The sequence below is a fragment of the Gambusia affinis genome, linkage group LG22 (assembly GCF_019740435.1).
Source record: "Gambusia affinis linkage group LG22, SWU_Gaff_1.0, whole genome shotgun sequence".
Lineage (NCBI taxonomy): Eukaryota > Metazoa > Chordata > Actinopteri > Cyprinodontiformes > Poeciliidae > Gambusia > Gambusia affinis.
The window spans coordinates 2333112-2351307 of NC_057889.1; the positions used below are offsets into that span (position 1 = coordinate 2333112).

Here is an 18196-nt window from a genome sequence, read left to right on the forward strand (position 1 = left end):
CTCAAAAAGTCAGCAGATTTAATGGATGGAAAGAAAAAAGCTGTTTATAAAAGTTCACACAGAGTTCTCACGTTTAGCTCTCCATCTGACGACAACCATGGCGATTATCACCATGACGACCAACGCCACACCCACACCAATGTATGGAGTACCTGAACGAAGCATAAATAAAAGCTTATGTGGAAATGCTTTTAGAGCCTCTTTTCATTTTTAAAGATAATTTCAGAAATGAGAAACAGATTAAACATCCTTACAGAGGATTTTGTTTTAAATTAGATTATAAAAGCATAAATTTTAGGAATTTTAGGGATCAACTGATGACCAAAATAAAGTTTACTATTATTCAAAAGTTGTTCTTTTTTTCAAGTATTATCAGTTTGTTTATTTCGGAGCTTTCCTTCAATATCTTGAATATGAAAATAACTCAAAAGCTTTTTTTGTAAGTACACTTTGAAGGTATCTGAAAGTATGAATTTAAAAAAATAAAGCCACAAACAGAACAGAGCATTCTAGATAAAGATCTAGATGAAAGCATGAAGACGTTTTCTCCACGCTCACTTCCTGATCTGATCTTCATGGTGTTTCCGTCTTTAGTTGTTGTCGGTTTTTGTGTTGCTGCTGTTGCACCTAAGGGTTCGGGTTCGGGTTCGGGTTCGGGTTCGGGTTCGGGTTCGGGTTCGGGTTCGGGTTCGGGTTAGGGTAGGGTAGGGTAGGGTAAAGGCAAATGAAAGCCATTAAACTCAAACAGTGTTATGTTTTCTGTCTGTTGTGTTACTTTTGTTAGAAGATAAAACAGCCATATAACCAGAAGCCATAGGTTATTAGTGAAAACACACATCATAAGAGTGAATTTTGTATTAATAAAAGATCAACTGACTTACTTTTTTCTAGAGTTTCTCACCTGATGATTGTTGACTGAAGGAAAACAGCTGAACATTTTTAGGAGCACCCGTCACTTCACACTGAAATAACTGATCGATCGATGATGGATGATCAGAGTCAGACTCCAGACAGATCACAGTAGCAGAGCACTCCTTCTCAGTCGACTTTTCTTTACACTTTTCCATTTGTTGATGACTAAAAAGCCACTTCACTTTGTCTTTACAGGAGTCATATTTCATAACCGAGCAGCTTAATGTGACCGTTTGGTTCTCCACGTGTTTAGTCACTGTAGAAAAAATGTTCACAGAAATGTCATCTCTACTGTTATCTAAGGTGAGGTTTCAGAAGAAAGATTGAAATATCGTATGAAAATGCTCACTGGTAATAACAGACAGATCAATCACAGATCGGTGAAGCAGACATGTTGAGTCTTCAGGTTTATATTGTTGACATTCATACTGTCCAACATCCTCAGCTGTGATGTTCTTTATAATTAGAGAACAGTTTGGAGTTACACTGATTCTGGTTCTGGTTCTGGTTTCCTCCTCAATCTGTCCAAATGAAACCAGAGCTAAGAGCTCTTTGCTTTTGGACCCTCCAAAGAGCCACGTTGTACCGTTACAGTTCTGTTGACCTTCCGCCACATTCTGACAGGACAACACGGCATCATCTCCAGCTCTCTTTAAAACAGACGCAGTGATTACAATGGCTGCTGAAAAGACAGAATAGATCCAGTAGTTTTACAGAAAGCCATGTGCATCAGGATCTGGAAGCATTTCAGTCGTTAACTCAACAAACCAGAACGAATGTTTAAGGTTTTAGCTTCAGAGCTGATCTGATATCTTATTCTCTTACCTGTAATCTGGAGGTCCAGAACCAGAAATAAAAACAGTTTAATCCATCCGAGTTCAGTCATTCTGCTTCTGTTGCTCTCAGCCACAGATCTGAGTCTGAGAACAGAGATGCAGCAGCTACTTCCTGACACTCACCACTTCCTTACATCGACTGAGCGGTTTTATTGTTTTATTTTTAGGCAGATAAATCTGACTTGATGTTCTGTTTTGATTGTTGATTCTATGTTGCATTGTGTTTTTGTGTTTGATTTGATGTGAAGCACTTTGAAATGCCTTTTTGCTTAAATGTGCTATACAAATAAAATTTGATTTGATTTTGATTTGATGAATAAAATTGAATTTTAGTTAGAAAAATAAAGGAGCAGATTTATTTAAATATATATGCACATGATAAATTTTCAACGTTAATCATTCAAATTTCACTTTAAGCTATCAGGATTTAAAGACTGATTAGATTAGATTATAAAATACTAAAAGTATTTTGGTAAGAATTGGAAAAGCAGGGAATAAATAAATGATCTAAGTAGGATTTTATAGCATAATTTGATGATGCTATAAAATGATAAATTGTAACAGGCTGTGTTCAGCAGAGCAAATCAACATCTTTCACTGCGGTGTGTTTGATGTTTATTTAAAAAAAGAGGAACTGAATAAAGATGTAAAGACTGTTTGAGTAGATAAATGTCACATGCTACACAGTTATTTAATTTCATTAATCTTGGGCCTGTCGATTAATTTTCCATCACTGAATTTCCTGTAAACTGAACATCAAGTTACAAATGAGAACATGGAGAAGGAAAAGTGTTAATGTTTGTATTCTGCTTTTATTTTGGTGCCATTTATTATCAAAACAAAGTTTTCTGTTGCTGAGCAGAGACCCTCCCTCATCAACATCCTGTTGAAATGCTTTAGACTGATCATATTAAGACCTGAAATGTCTTATCACACCTCCACAGGGTTGTTTTCTTGATAACTGAACAGGAAGTCTAGGAGGAAGTGAATAAACAAGCGTTGACTTTTAGGTGCAGCACCGATCTTTTCTTCTTCTGTGTTTATGTTGATTTAAAAACACAGAATTTTAATCGATGAAACATAAACCAAACAGTAACCAAACATGTCACGAACAATAAAAGGTTGTTTCTGAGAAATCAGAGTACTATTCTTATTTAATCTGAAACACTTTGATTAGTAAACAGGAAGCATTTGAAACAGATGCTGAGTTAATAACACAGGAAGTTAGCGCCTGCTAGCTTAACGTGTCTTAAACCGACAGCAGGAAATCAAACCGATTATCCCCATGAATAAAACCCATAACAGCAGAATTATCTGTAAACATGAGTTTCTCCTTGTGTGTAGTTGCCCAGGTTTGTGTTCGCAGTGGAAACAGCAATGGACTGATTCCAGTTCTGACCAGGATCTTCAAGGAGAATAAATCACTCAACTACTTAGATCATATTTATCTAATTAAGATGTTTGAGCTCATTAATTTAGATTAAGACTGTGTTAAGGAGATCAGAAGAGACACAACAATGAAAGCTGAGACAGAACAACTTGTCTTGGGACCAAAAAATAATGTAAATGTAAAGTTGACAATGTTTACCGTTACATTCTGAGGTTAGAAGTCTTAAAAAGAGGAAGAGACCTCCACTAAAGAGGAAGTGAAAAATTAAAAACAGACTTCTGAAGGTTTAACTACAACACAAGAAACAGACTGTTTAAAAATTGATGGTCATCCTCTTATTTTAAAGTTACAAGCAATAATTTAACATACATCTGTATAGTCCTACAAAAGGTACTAAATTCAGAACTTTCCAAAGTTTCATAACTGGCATCCAGTTCCATTTCTCCAACCAGTCAAAGAAGCTTTTAGTTACGGTTGGTTTAAGTTTTATTGAAGCTCCGATGCAAAAAGTGTTGAGACACCGTGCTCCAGTGAGACCTCTAGTGGTCAATGAAATGAAGTGCAATAGAGATGGATTGATTTCAATTCCCACTCATTTGTATGTTATGCAAACACAATTTAGTTCTTATTGTACATATCAGTTTATTGTGTAACACTAAAGCTGCTACATTAAATAGACATTTTCTAAAAATACAAATTTATTATTAGTTTTGGATATTTACATTGATGCAGTTGTTTCAGTTTAAGGTTTCAGTTTTTACTCAATAAAAACTGAAACCATAATAAAATTTTTTGATTAATTTTCAATTTTTTCACAGCCAGGTGAGGTTTGAAAATACCTGGAAGTGTGTAATTATTTTCTCTAAACTCAACAAGTCATGACAAACACAGAACAGCTCTAAATAGTTTGTCTTTATTTTTCTTTGCTTGGATTATGAGTCATATGCTGATAACTTTATTCAACAGCATACAATTAGCAATGATAAACAATTAGCATAAAATGAATTCAATGTTTTGCTTTGGCAAAAAAAATAAAATTAAAAATAAAAAATAAAAATTAAATGTACAGTTTTTAATACATCTTAACAAATATTTATGCAAGCAACATTTTAGAAGAAATAAAATGTAAAAAAAAAAAATAATAATAAATCCACATTAATCTTAATATTTTTGCAAAGAATTAGCAAAGCATACATATTGATAGCATCTCTGGTTACAAACTGAAGCAAAAAGAAAGTTGACAGGTTTCTGTCTGACATTAATTAAACCTCTACCTGAAAACAAGGTGACAAGATTCAATACTTCTGGCTCTCTGCTGCCCTCTTGTGTGCAAATAATCTAACTATCAAATAAAACCAATACTAATGAAACGGTCTGCAGTCTAACAGTTTGGACTTAATTTATTGAGGACTGGATAATATTCATGAATGGATTTTGGAGACAACCCTTTTGTCTCCAGAGTTTTTACAGTTCATCTTCTTCTTCATCACCACTCTGCAAATGAAAAACAAACATTTCTCTTGACAATGAATGAAGAGAAAAAAATTAACATCAGGTAACAACAATATGAATGAAGAAACTTAAAGAAAATCCAACTTTATCTGACAAATATCCTTAAGGATAAACATTTATACCAAATTTTAAAAAATAAATACATTTGTCCACAAAAACATGCATAAATCATTTAATATCCAAGTTTTACTTACTTTATTTTTTACAGTCCATGTCTTGTTTCCTGAAACAAAAAATGATGGTAAATTTTAATTGAATTGTAAGAAGTGAAATCTGTTAGATCTTTAGTTTTTACCTTTGATTTTTATCCAGATGTGAACGACCAGAACAGTTCCTGAAAGAGCCACTAAACCCAGAGAGAAGACGATCATCTTTATTCCTGAAAATAAGAAACAAATATCAGTTTACCGTCACTTCATATTTCACATTTGGTCATTTTCACATCATCAAGCTCTAAAAAAGTCTAAAATAGTCCACATCATTAATTCCAATGATTTCTGATAGAAATGTTTGCAGCAATGGTATTAGGTTTCAAATCAAACTAAGATGCAGCATCTTCACATATAAACAAGCAGAAAGCCTGAAAATAATTTAAGATTTTATCACCATGAAATAAAATGGCATTTTCATTTCAGGGTGAAATAAAAATTCATGGAATTTCCTCTTGTTATTTCAGTAAATAAAATGTCCTGTTTCTAGTGTCTCTGGTCTAGAAAAGCTTGATGCTGCCATGGTCCCTCCAGAAACTCTTCCTCTCTCCTTCTGCATGTTTTTGTTGTTTTGCTTCCATCAATACAAAATCATTTGGATTTGGTTTGATAACCATGAAAGAGATTATTATTATTAAAAACTATTTGCTAAAGATAATAAAGAGTCAGGGAACTTTCCCCCCAAATATTTACTCCATACAGTTTGATTGACAAACATATGGAATAAATAAATAAACTTACAGCCTTAAGTTTCACAGTAACATGTAACATCGTTACCTTCACTGGACAAAGAATTTCTCACAGCCAAAACTGAGGTGACATCTTCAGCTTCTCTTGTTGGGTTACATGTAGTTTTACCTGCACACAAACAAAACCAAGAAGTTTTTAGGTTTATGTTTTCACTCTGCATAAAAAAATAATAATACATGCAAACCCAAAGCAGAAATTCCAAGAGAAAAGATATTTCTATTAATTTCAGTCTCACCTGATTTATCTTCTGGGTACTGATGGTTGAAGTTAAAGATCCTTGTTGTTTCATGGTTTGTGATTTCACACTTGAACTCACAGCTCTGTGTGTAGGAATGCTCTTTAAAACAAACTGCAGCAGAGCAGCCAGAGTGTTGAGTTGGACAGTTGATCAAATCAGGTTTCCCAGTAGAACAGTCAGTCAACCATTTCACTGTGTATCCACAATGACCACGTGACGCCACAGAGCAGATTAATGTCACCACATCTGTAACCTTCTGCTCACTCACTGGACAAGAAATAAGATGGAAGAGAAATTTTACACAAATTATAGAAAATAGGACAGTCTGGCTACTATTGAGCTCAATCTTTAAAATAGAAACAACAGAGATAAAGTGTAGAAGAGAGAAATGACTTCATATTGATACTCACTGTGAACAACAGACAGAGAAACTCCAGACTTATTAACCAGAATGCGTTTCCTGGGTTCAGCTCCAGATTTATATTGTAGGCATTCATAATAACCAGCATCCTTCACTGTGATGTTCCTCATTACCAGAGAACAGTTTGCTGCAAGACTCAGTCTGTTAGATTTACTCTGAACATTTTTAACCTTTCCCAGGTGAACCAGTTCTACTGAGCTGCTGGTGTCACTATAGACCCATGTGGTTCCATTACAGTTTATCTGACCACTTATCACATGTTGGCAAGACAAAACCAGATCATCCCCAGATCTTATGAAAACAGATGATCCAGTTATTGTGCACACTGTTGACAAAAGGAGACAGAAAAAAATACATAAACACACAAACTTGAACATTTCAAGATCATTAAATTTAACTGGAAGCTCACAGACAAATGACTGACTTGGTTACAAACAACAATATTTCTGAGCCATTTAAATATTTCTTTATGTTCTTACCAGTAAACTGAAGCCCCAGGATCAGAAATAAATGAACTTTAATCCATTTTAGTTCAGCCATTGATCCTTGATGTTTCCGTCTTTCTTGTTCTGATGAACTAAACCGACACCAGCAGCTTTTTGAAGGTCGTCTGTACTTCCGTGATGAAAGAGTTGATACTTCCTCATATCCTCATTATGTTAGGCAATAACACACAAAATGAATATTTTTAATTATTTCTTACTTTAGTGATTAATCTTAATTAACTGTAGGCATATTTTACTTTGCTAAGAAGATCTAAACAGGTTAAAATGCATCTTAATGCCTTTTTGTGAACATTGTGTTCAACCACAAAGCACATCTGAAACAGAGGCGTTTCTCACCGTCAGAAATAGAATCATCAGCATCACGTCACTGGACAGCGACAAACAGGAAGTTCTCAGACGAAAACTGAGCTTAAAGTGTCAACAGCAGATTGTAGCAAAGATACAGAGAGACTAAAAGAGCCACAGAAAGAGAAGTGAACACATCGCACACTGATGACAGCTTTGTTGTGAACAGAACCTGATAGAACCAGACGGTGAATGCAACTCAAACTCTGGCCCATTTAATGAAGGTAAGAGGGACCCAAGTGTCAAACCAGACAGTTTGAAACTGTTTACATCATCATTGGTGCACCAGACAACCTGCATGGACACCTGACCTCACCACCATGGACAGGCGCCATCGTCTTGCACAACCTGGGGACATTTATGTCAGCAAAGGGACCGGCCAGCCTCAGAGCTTTTCTCTGATGAAAGTCGATTCACATCGATCATCAATAATGATCATCAATAATGATCATCAATAATGTTGGAGCCGTCGATGTGAGCGTCATGCATCAGCTGTTACCAGACGAGCCTTTGGTGGTGGAGGTGCTACAGTTAAGGCAGGCGGCTCTAATGTAACTAATATTAATGCATATGATCTTATAGAAGGAAAAAAATGTAAAATAAACAAATAAATTCACATTTATCTCAATATTTTACCAAGAATAAATAAAACATGCATATTAAAAACATCTGTATGGTTACAACCTGGACCAAAACTGAACAACTAAAAATATTAATCATTGCTTCAGTTTTTACTCATTGTTTTTTTAATAGAAGTCCGTTTCTGCCATTCAAACAAACAAAAAATTCTCATGAAATTTTTTTATATCTGTTGCAGATGTCATCTACAGGGTCATTAATATCTTACTCAACAGAGCCTCCTACTGGAGGATTTATTCTTTAAAATGTGACAATGACAGAAGATTCAGGAGTGAATTTATTAATTACAAAATAGAGCAATTAAAATAATGATGAATATGTTGTGCATTTTTTCATCCTGCAGCTGAGTAAATAAGTTTGTTTCTCAGAAATGTGCAAATTCTGATGATTCCTCTCATTTCAATAACTTCATAAACCTGCAGCTGAACTAGAGAAATGATAAGTTACATAAAATTAAGTTGAGCATGATCACATGGTGCAAAAAAAGAAGTAAGATAAAGAAAAAAAACATTAGTACTTCTGGTAACTCCAGGCAGCAGTAAGTGTGACTCGGCTGCTTGACGGCTGCTAAACAGGAAGTAGTAAATGTGTTATCTAAGTGTAATAATCTAGTGCTTCTCTCTAGTTTATATTTATTATAATCAGCTTTCAGATATTGATAAAACTACACAAGTATACATTAGTGACTGTAAAAACGACAACAAACTATTTTATTGATGCAGCTGATAAAAATACAGGAAACTGATAAAAGCAAATGTCAGACAAAATCTTCCAATGCATTTTAAAACAAAGTGAGATACAAGAGTCACTCAGAACCACCAACATCTGGAGCTTACATGTCACTAATTTAACAGAAAAGTATTATTAAAGTCTCATTCCAAACTATTTTCCTGGAGCGGTGAGGAGAGAGTAGAGGCCGTTGGGATCAGTGATCGCTGCAGCAGGCGGGCCGGGAGCTGCCACAGTGCTGTAGGTCATGTCGTCCCTTTCAACAACAACCTGGAGAAAAATAAAAATAAAAAGGTATCAGATACTTCCTGGTTGATTCACAAAAACCTGACAAATGTTAACACAGCTGCTTCAATTTTTATTTTTATTTTTTTCCCCACCAGGGGGTCCTTTTTGTGGGCTCTAGTGTCCCTTATACAACAGTAGGCTGACAGAAAAGGAGGAAAGACATGCGGCAAATGTCATCAGGTCCAGGAATTGAACCCGCGACGGCCGCGTCGAGGACTGAGGGCCTCCAAACGTGGGGCGCGCTGCCCTCTACACCACCAGAGCACGGCCCTGCTTCAAGTTTTTTATCTGTATTATTATCCAATTTAGCTCCAACCAGTGTTGGCATAGTTACTTTGAAAAAGTAACTATAATCGGACTACTGATTACTCCTTGAAAAAGTAACTTAGTTATATTACTGACTACTTGATTTGGAAAGTAACTAAGTTACACTAAAAGTAACTTTTTAGTTACTTTCAGCAGCTGCTAACAACAACGCTCTGCCTCCTGTGAAAATCACATTGATCTTTGCCAAAACTTAATTGTAAGTTATTTTATAATGGTAACATCAACAATGTGTCTCCACTGATTAGATTGAACTGAAGAGGAGATTGTACAAAAAATAAAAAAAACATTAGTAATTTGTGTGGTCCACTGTTGTCTGGAAAACTCTAAGAAGGATTGTAAAGCCGCCCCCCCCCCCACCCCCCACCTTCAGGTTCTGTTACGGCCCTGCGTTTGGTGTCAGCGCACAGAGCTCCTCCTGCAGCTCCACAGCTCAGATGGCTGCACAGATTTGTGACACTTATCTTAATATTAATAATTATAATGATGTTAAGTTGCCATTATAATTATTGCCAACTACGGACACGTTCATTCGTGGCTGTTTTCACGTTTATTGCGCTGTTCATATTAGTCTCGATGTTTGCAGTTTTCTGGAGCGCAACGCGAAGCTCGATGTCATTCAGAGGTAATATATTAACTTGACATTAACAAAGAAACGGCGAGACGGATCATCCGGGAAATGATGGACAAGGAGAGACGGAGTAAAACTACCTTCATGACGGACAAATTCTGGGATTTATTATGAGTCTCTGCTTATTTCAAAGCCCAAATGAGCAACTTCACGTTCAAAAACGAGCCAAAAAAGGCGCAACCCGCCACTCATTAAATCTGCAAGCGACTTTAAAAAAAAAAAAGAAGCCCAAAGCCGCTTATAATAATCGGACTTGGCGACAGAAACTCAAAATAGTTCCAGTTTTTCCACCAACAAAATGCGCATCTCCCTCCATTGTTTACATTTCTGTCACATAGAGACGTCGGTCACTCGACAAGATGAGTAGAGGAAATACGATTAAATAACTAAAGAAGATAGTAACGCAAAGTGATTTTAATAAGAAACTGTAGTCTGATTACTGGATTTGAAGTAGCAACGCGTTATATTACTCGTTACTGAAAAAAGTGGTCCGACGTCAGTAACGCGTTACAAATTAACGCGTTACTGACATCACTGGCTCCAACTTATCAATTTCAATTTGTTTTTCCAGACAAAATCACATTATGTGACACCGACATGTGGAGCAAACACAAGTCTGCAAAAATAAAGATTTCATGTTTCGCTAATACCAACTCTTCTTCAGTTATCTGCATATTTTTTAGCCTGTAGTGCTGCTGTCACTGGAGTCTGTTGTGTAAAACCAGCTGAAACAGACACTACTTTGAAAAAGTCACAAATATTTGGCTTTCAGGTGAGATTTATGAAAAACCTGAAATGACCATATTCTATAATGTAAGTAAAGAATATTAGCATAAGAATGTGATGATGATTTCCTCCTCTCAATGTTCTGAAACAAACTCCAAACAGTTGTGGGTTTGAAACAACAAGAAATGTCAAAATCTGTAGTTTAAATTCAATTTGATAAAATTAGGAGCAGAGTGAAAACTTCCAGTCAGACTGAGACGAGGAGAGTAAAGAACGTCTTACTGACCAGCATCACACTTACATGAAACCTGACTGGAGTTTCACTGATGGTGGAGTAGTAGACACCATCTTCAGGCTCCACCTGCAGAAGAAACATTTAGTTTAACATCCGAGACCTGAAGAGTAACTTTGACAAGTTTATCTTGTTTACAGTCTTTTCAAATTTAGCAGCTTATTTTAAAAGAGGTACAAATCAAACTCTAGATGCTTTATGAGTTTTTGAACAGTAACATTAATATCTGTAGTCACATGAAACTCATGTATCTGGTTTTTAGGATTAGCAGAGGTTCTTTTGCGCTGTGTGTGTTTTCACGTTGTCCCTGCTGGTTTCCAGTGCCGTGGTAGAAACTGGAACCGTTGGATTCACTTCCTGAACCACGAAAAGAAACAGGTTGATTAACAACTGCTTTCAAAAAGAGGAATAGTGTAATTGGTTATAAATGTGATACTCACAGCATAGACATGCACCTGCTTCATGTTTCCTGCAAAGTCATCAGGCTCCACTTTAACATGCAGTTAAAATACTTTGTGATTTTAATATTTACAGTTTTATTTTCTCACGTTTGGTTCTCCATCTGATGACAATCCCAGCAACTGTCAAGAGTGCGACTAAGACCACAGCAGCAGCAGCAGCAGCAGCAGCAGCAGCAGTGATGTATGGAGCTCCTGATTGAGTTTAATAAAAAGTTACACTTTAGATCAGCTTCTGAAGTCTTTAATTTTTACTTTTTCCTTATAGGTGAAAGCAAAATTAATGAAACAAACATATTAAATGGTTCTGTTGGTTAAATGGAAAAAAAGTCTTTTTTTAAAAATGGTTGCATATAATAATTTTTGCTCAATGCATGTTCTGAGTTGGCCTTTAGTGAAGGATGTTGACATGTTTGCATTTCACACAAAACCCTGAATGCACAGGCATGTGACACCTTTATGTGGAAAGAAATGTCCTGGTAGCAGACAGTGGTGAGAAAAACCAAACGGTTCTGTGACTATCAGAACACAGTGCCATGGTGGAGTTTATGGTTAATGCTTTATTACCTTACCTTCTTTTGACGGTGGGACTTTTGCACTTTTTGTGGTTGGAACTGATGTTGTGGTATCTCCAGGTTTTGTTGCTGGGCTGCATGATGTTTTACCTGCATGCAAATAAATTGATAAAAGCAGGAAGTTGTTAGGTTCATGTTTTCCATCTGAATGAGAAAAAAATACATGCAAACATCAAACCATTTGAAATGAAGTATTTATGATTATTCAGTCTGAAGCAAAAACTTTTCTCACCTGATTTATCTTCTGTGCACTGATGGTTGAAGTTAAAGATCTTTGTTGTTTCATGGTTTGTGATTTCACACTTGAACTCACAGCTCTGTGTGTAGGAATGCTCTTTAAAACAAACTGCAGCAGAGCAGCCAGAGTGTTGAGTTGGACAGTTGATCAAATCAGGTTTCCCAGTAGAACAGTCAGTCAACCATTTCACTGTGTATCCACAATGACCAAGTGACGCCACAGAGCAGGTTAATGTCACCACATCTGTATCCTTCTGCTCACTCACTGGACAAGAAATAAGATATTGGAAGAGAAGTTTTACACAAATTATAGAAAATAGGACAGTCTGGCTACTATTGAGCTCAAACTTTAAAATAGAAACAACAGAGATAAAGTGTAGAAGAGAGAAATGACTTCATATTGATACTCACTGTGAACAACAGACAGAGAAACTCCAGACTTATTAACCTCAATGTGTTCACTGGGTTCAGCTCCAGATTTATATTGTTGGCATGTATAATAACCAGCATCCTTCACTGTGATGTTCCTCATTACCAGAGAACAGTTTGCTGCAAGACTCAGTCTGTTAGATTTACTCTGGACATTTTCAACCTTTCCCAGCTTAACCAGTTCTACTGAGCTGCTGGTGTTACTATAGACCCATGTGGTTCCATTACAGTTTATCTGACCACTTATCACATGTTGGCAAGACAAAACCAGATCATCCCCAGATCTTATGAAAACAGATGATCCAGTTATTGTGCACACTGTTGGGAAAGAAAGAAAAAAAAAAGACACTGAAAAATACTTTTAAAATGTATAAATCTAAACATTTCAAGATCATTCAGGTTAACCGATTGATGCCTTGTTCAGTTCTCGTGTTTAATAACAGAAAACGGCTCATTTATACGACATAACAGTGTTAAATAGCGTGAAGTTACTGAATTTAGATCTGATACCCAGATATATTTTCAGAGACGGTAAATATTTCTTTATGTTCTTACCAGTAAACTGAAGCCCCAGGATCAGAAATAAATGAACTTTAATCCATTTTAGTTCAGCCATTGATCCTTGATGTTTCCGTCTTTCTTGTTCTGATGAACTAAACCGACACCAGCAGCTTTTTTAAGGTCGTCTGTACTTCCGTGATAAAAGAGGTGATACTTCCTCATATCCTCATTATGTTAGGAAATAACACACAAAATGAATATTTTTAATTATTTCTTACTTTAGTGATTAATCTTAATTAACCGTAGGTATATTTTACTTTGCCAGGAAGATCTAAACAGGTTAAAATGCATCTTAAAGCCTTTTTGTGAACATTGTGTTCAACCACAAAGCACATCTGAAACAGAGGCGTTTCTCACCGTCAGAAACAGAATCATCAGCATCTCGTCACTGGACAGCGACAAACAGGAAGTTCTCAGACGAAAACAGAGCTTAAAGTGTCAACAGCAGATTGTAGCAAAGATACAGAGAGACTAAAAGAGCCACAGAAAGAGAAGTGAACACATCGCACACTGATGACAGCCATTGTTCATCGACGCCTCGTCGTTCTTCTTCCGACTAAATGAAGCGTCGGGTACAAGAATCTTTTTCAAGGTCATCTTTACTTCCTGTTGGAGAGGTGGTACTTCCTCATCTCTTATGTTTATTCAGACTTCATTTCTTTTATCTTAATTACAAGTTTAACCTGCATTAAGTGTTGATATATTTTAACATTACCAAGTAAGTAAACCTGTAAATTTGAACATTGTGTTCAGCCACGGAGCACATGACAGACACACAGCTTTTTTCAGAGCTAGAAAGAAAACATGAACTGAAAGTGGAGCAAAAGTTTTCAAATAAAAGTTTTCCAAAGAATCTTTGTAGATTTAGCATTGAGTAAAACATGCATAAAGCACCAGCAGCAGATAAAACACAGTTAGAAAAAAGGTTGAAAAGTTTTAATGCAACTTGCTTCAAATGTTAACTCAGCCTTCATGAGAAGCGAAGGGGGAAGTGGTTTGTTAAAACGTTTGCTGCATCAGGATCTGTTTTCACAGCAACACCACAACGATGAATCAAACGTCTCCCTTTAAGATCTTTACACGTTTAACATCTTTCACTTCTGTTTGGGTCATTTTTTATGCTCTCAAACTCCAGTCCTCCAGGGCCGCAGTCCTGCAACGTTTAGATGAGCCTCTGCTGCACCACCTGAATAGAATAATTAGCTCATTAAGGCTCTGGAGAACTGATCTACACAAGCAGGAGGTAATGAAGCCGTTTCATTCCAGTGTTTTGTACCTGTGGCTCATCTAAAAACTGCAGGACAGCAACTGGAGGACTGAAGTTTGACACCGATGCTCTAAACATTCACAAAAACTATTAAGCAGCCGTTTACTGTTAAATATGAATTCAACTTTAATGTTATTATGGGGAAAAAGCAGCTATAAACTTTATTTGATATATAACAACATTTCAGCTCTTAGGCCTTTCAAGGTCAGAGTTAAATAAAAGTCAGGAACCCAAAATATCATGTTTGTAATTGGTTTATATTATAGTAGCCTTTATAAATGTCTCCTTTCTAAAATATTACCAACTAAACTGGCTTTGACTAATGACAAGCTTATCATTTATTGTTTCATTTGCAGTTGCTCTGTTAATCTCAATACCAGCCATTATAACATCATGTATTATACATGGTAGTTATGGGAAATGCTTCCCCCTCACAAGATTTAAATGAAACTTTTTTTCACACACATTTGACCAAATAGTTCTAGACTTAGTTCTAAACAGTTCGCCCTCACAAGCTGAATTTCCTACTGGTAAACTGGGAGCAACGCCAACTTGCCCCAGTTACCACTTGTAAGGCTGACTTTGTGTTTCAATATGGCCGCTCCTTGTAGAAAGCTGTTGTGGAAACATATTTATTTTATGATACATATGTAAGAGAGTGTTTTAAATATTGTTAGAATAGAACCAGCAACTAATCTGAACAAACTGAAATGGTGTTTGGTTGTAGAGTGTAAAGTTCAAAATCCTGTCTGGTCAGTATGGAGGTAACGATGTTGAAAGTCGCCGTTACCTCGGGTGTAACGTCAAACTCGGCTCCGCGTCCCGAGGTAACTGGACCGCAGCTTCATTCCCTCTGGACGTCGCTCCAAAATAAAATAAAATAAGTTCAATTAAAAAATTAACATTACATTGATTGCTGGGAACAACCACATTATCTCACTTAAACTCACTTTTTTTGTTTTTTAATCATATAAAGATAAAATATGCATTGTCATAAAAAAAAGAAGGAAAAACATACCGTAGTTTTGAAAGCATGGAGAATCCTGGAGAACATGAGTATTTACTGCTCAACACAATCCAGGTCAAAAACCAATTCCTGTTTGTTCACCCTCCTGCTCCTTGTTTCTCCACAAATATGGAAGCACAAAGCTGCCAAAAATAAAAAGTGAAAAGTCACCAAGTCAAAGCATCGAGTGCCGTAACATTTAGATCAACATGGATCTTTACGTGTAGAATAACACTGAAACAAGTCAGCTTTCTGGAAAATCTTTAAAATAGACAAAAAATTCTGCGGAAGAGTTAATTTTATGCCAAAAAGAGGAACAGAGGTGAATCAGCGTCCCTTTATTAGTGTTTCCCATTGTGGGAATAAAAACGCATATAGAAACCGTTTCCTGCGTTAGCATGAACGTACTTTGTAAAATCTGGGCGTATAAACCGGCTGGTTCAGGAGGATGATCCTCTGTGGACTCCTGAGGATCAGATCCACACAAATTTAACCCGGCGGCTCAAACTTTACTCGGTCCGTACCTGGCAGAACCGCATCTCCGCCCCAGTCCAGCAGAGAGCAGCTTCATTCCCAGACTTCCTGGATGATTTCAGCTCAGATGAAGCTTCTGGAAAAGGCTGGAGGTCAGAGACACACAGCCTCTCTAAACGTTCAGAGAACCTGACAGAGCGGGGTTAAAATCATGTCCTCTGGGTTACAATCAGGAAGAGAAATATTTGTATCCATAAATATTTTCATTAAAACATTCCTTATCAGAGATTTTACAAAAAGAGGAACAATGAACAATCTGAGCTCAGAGTCTTTAGTTTAACAAAAGGACTTTTGATTCAATCCATTTTGATTCATTTGCAGCATTATTGAGATATTTTAGAGAATATTCTCTAATTTAAAACATTTGGGAGATTCTTGGATTATCGTCTATTCTCCACCAGAGTTCAAGGTCCAATAAGCAGGAAAAGCACAAAGAAACCTAACAGGAAAGAGTTCAGTTTGATCCTTTTTGTACGATTAGAATCGATTTTTCCACCTGTCCTGTCGAACAGCAGACTTCAAACGTTGCTATGGGTTTTTTCCGTTGCCAGGCTCCATTGTGGGTTCACTGATGCTTCCTGCTGCTTTCCTGCTGACTGCAGGGCAACCACAGACTTCCTCCATCTCATTTCCCCTCTGTTGGGCTTTATTGTCCTTTGGTTTAGTGAAAAACTGTTGAACATGAACCCTGAGCTTGACGTTGGAGTGCAGCGTCCACTGAAGACTGAGGAAATGATTCTGCAGCGAAAGCACCACAATGCTGCAAGCTGGAATATTTAAATGTCAGACTGAAGGCTGAAGAATAAAAATAGAGCAACGTGGGTTTAATGACAGAAATTCAATGTTTGGAATATCTAAAAAATTATTAAAATCCTCATTAAACAAGTAAATGACTTGATTTTATTTTTCTCTTCCTATAAAGAATAGATTACCTTGAGCATAACAAGCATAAGTATCAACAAAAACGCAAAAATGCTGAATCTTATTGTACTTTTCTGAATATGGAGTCGAGATGTTTCTCTGATGCAGCCAAATGAGAAACATTTGATCTTTGCTGTTTGATGCAGCTAAAGCTACATTTAGCTTCAGGGTGGGCAGGTTGCCAACGATGCCGCGTCATGTTGAATTAAGTCCGGTCCAAAGTCTAATCCAATACAGGCCGAGAAAAGAAAACATTGTTCAACTTACTGTTACAGCGATAACAGAACATTAAACAAAGAGATTGAAACACATCACAGAAACTTACTTTATGACAGCAGAAAAAGTCTTTTAAGCAGATCAGTTTGTTTACAGATGTTATGACTGTTTAACGGTTCATACCTGGTTTGGATGCAAATCCAATTTCAGCAAAGTTTGTTTGCTTGTTGCCGTTTTGTTCTTCAGAAAAATGTACAAATGTATGAGAACAAAAACCTAACTTTCCTGCTGTTTTCTGCTACTTGTGCATATTTAAAAATATTAAATAATCTGATAAGAAACTTTTGTCTACAGGAAGAAAACTCTAGACTGAAGACAAAATCTGGTACAAGTGCCTTTGTTTTGTTATAAACGTTCTGAATCATTTATTGTTCTATCAGAGAAACAAATCATTCAGCATCCTGGTCATTGAGAGATCCTATCTGAACATCAGAAATCATTTTCACCTAAATGCAACTTTACATGTAGAGAACAAAACCTGACAATACAAGCAGGAAAATAAGGAAAGTTCACCGTTTGGAATAAATATCAAGGTAATGCAAAATTGCAACAATTTTGTATTGTTGCAATACAAAACTGTATTGCAATAATTAGCAAAAATGAGCAAAACAAAATAAATAATCACCATGATAAAGGATGTTAAACATATTAGTTTTAAATGTTTGAGGGGTCAAAATCTGTTCCGTCATCCAGCTGAAAGGATTCAGCTTTTAACCATTAACCTGTAACTCTGCCTGTAGAATTAAAACCCTTTTTACAAATATACGTGAAAAAAACACCTTTTTCAACCTTATTATTTACAAAGCTTACCTTGTCATGGATACAAGGATATTTTCGACTTTCCTGAGAAGCAAAGTTCTTGAAGTTTTGATCAGCAGAGAGAAAATCTGGACATTTTCACTGATGAAATATTCTGAAATATGTTTGTGACTTTCACGTATCTGTAGCAAAACTCAGATCTTTAATATGTAAATGTTCTTATAACCTGGTACAAAGAATAAAGAAGAGTTTTATTAAACAAAGCAGGTAAAAAGCTTCCAGTGTGAACCTGAGGATGCAGGTGTTTCTAATTAAAGCGGTCGCCAAGCAAAGTTTTGATGAGCATTACTGCCATCTACTGGAATGGAGTGCGAATCGGGTTGCTAAATAAATGTCAGATTTTAAAAACCAAATAAACAAATAAA

At 36.3% G+C, this 18196-nt stretch overlaps 2 protein-coding genes across 5 annotated transcripts in view; both read right to left on the reverse strand.

Moving 5' to 3' along the window:
• Positions 1 to 7077, reverse strand: part of LOC122825841 — a 42486-nt gene extending 35409 nt beyond the window's left edge. The window contains exons 1-6 of the mRNA XM_044107425.1: positions 6748 to 7077; positions 6258 to 6593; positions 5845 to 6114; positions 5637 to 5717; positions 4946 to 5029; positions 4845 to 4873 (exon numbers count right to left, since the gene is read on the reverse strand). Coding sequence (XP_043963360.1) covers positions 4845 to 4873; positions 4946 to 5029; positions 5637 to 5717; positions 5845 to 6114; positions 6258 to 6593; positions 6748 to 6808 — 861 coding nt within the window. The 5' untranslated portion in view covers positions 6809 to 7077. The remainder of the gene's footprint in view (positions 1 to 4844; positions 4874 to 4945; positions 5030 to 5636; positions 5718 to 5844; positions 6115 to 6257; positions 6594 to 6747) is intronic.
• Positions 7078 to 7865: 788 nt separating this feature from the next.
• On the reverse strand, positions 7866 to 18012 carry LOC122825498. 4 transcript variants are annotated; one of them, XM_044106931.1, is made up of 13 exons: positions 17823 to 18012; positions 15806 to 16610; positions 15294 to 15424; positions 15066 to 15128; positions 13003 to 13100; positions 12430 to 12765; positions 12014 to 12283; positions 11779 to 11871; positions 11297 to 11401; positions 11189 to 11217; positions 11049 to 11105; positions 10758 to 10817; positions 7866 to 8757 (listed from the first exon to the last, which is right to left on the reverse strand). In XM_044106931.1, the coding sequence occupies exons 3-13, from the start codon at positions 15308 to 15310 to the stop codon at positions 8641 to 8643; spliced, it is 1245 nt and encodes a 414-aa protein (XP_043962866.1). In that variant the 5' UTR covers positions 15311 to 15424; positions 15806 to 16610; positions 17823 to 18012; the 3' UTR covers positions 7866 to 8640. The 4 variants fall into 4 exon arrangements, with proteins under 4 accessions (XP_043962866.1, XP_043962865.1, XP_043962868.1 ...); XM_044106930.1 differs by lacking the exons at positions 15806 to 16610; positions 17823 to 18012 and adding an exon at positions 15690 to 15766; XM_044106933.1 differs by lacking the exons at positions 15806 to 16610; positions 17823 to 18012 and adding an exon at positions 15690 to 15763 and having other exon boundaries at positions 15066 to 15138.
• Positions 18013 to 18196: the final 184 nt, after the last annotated feature.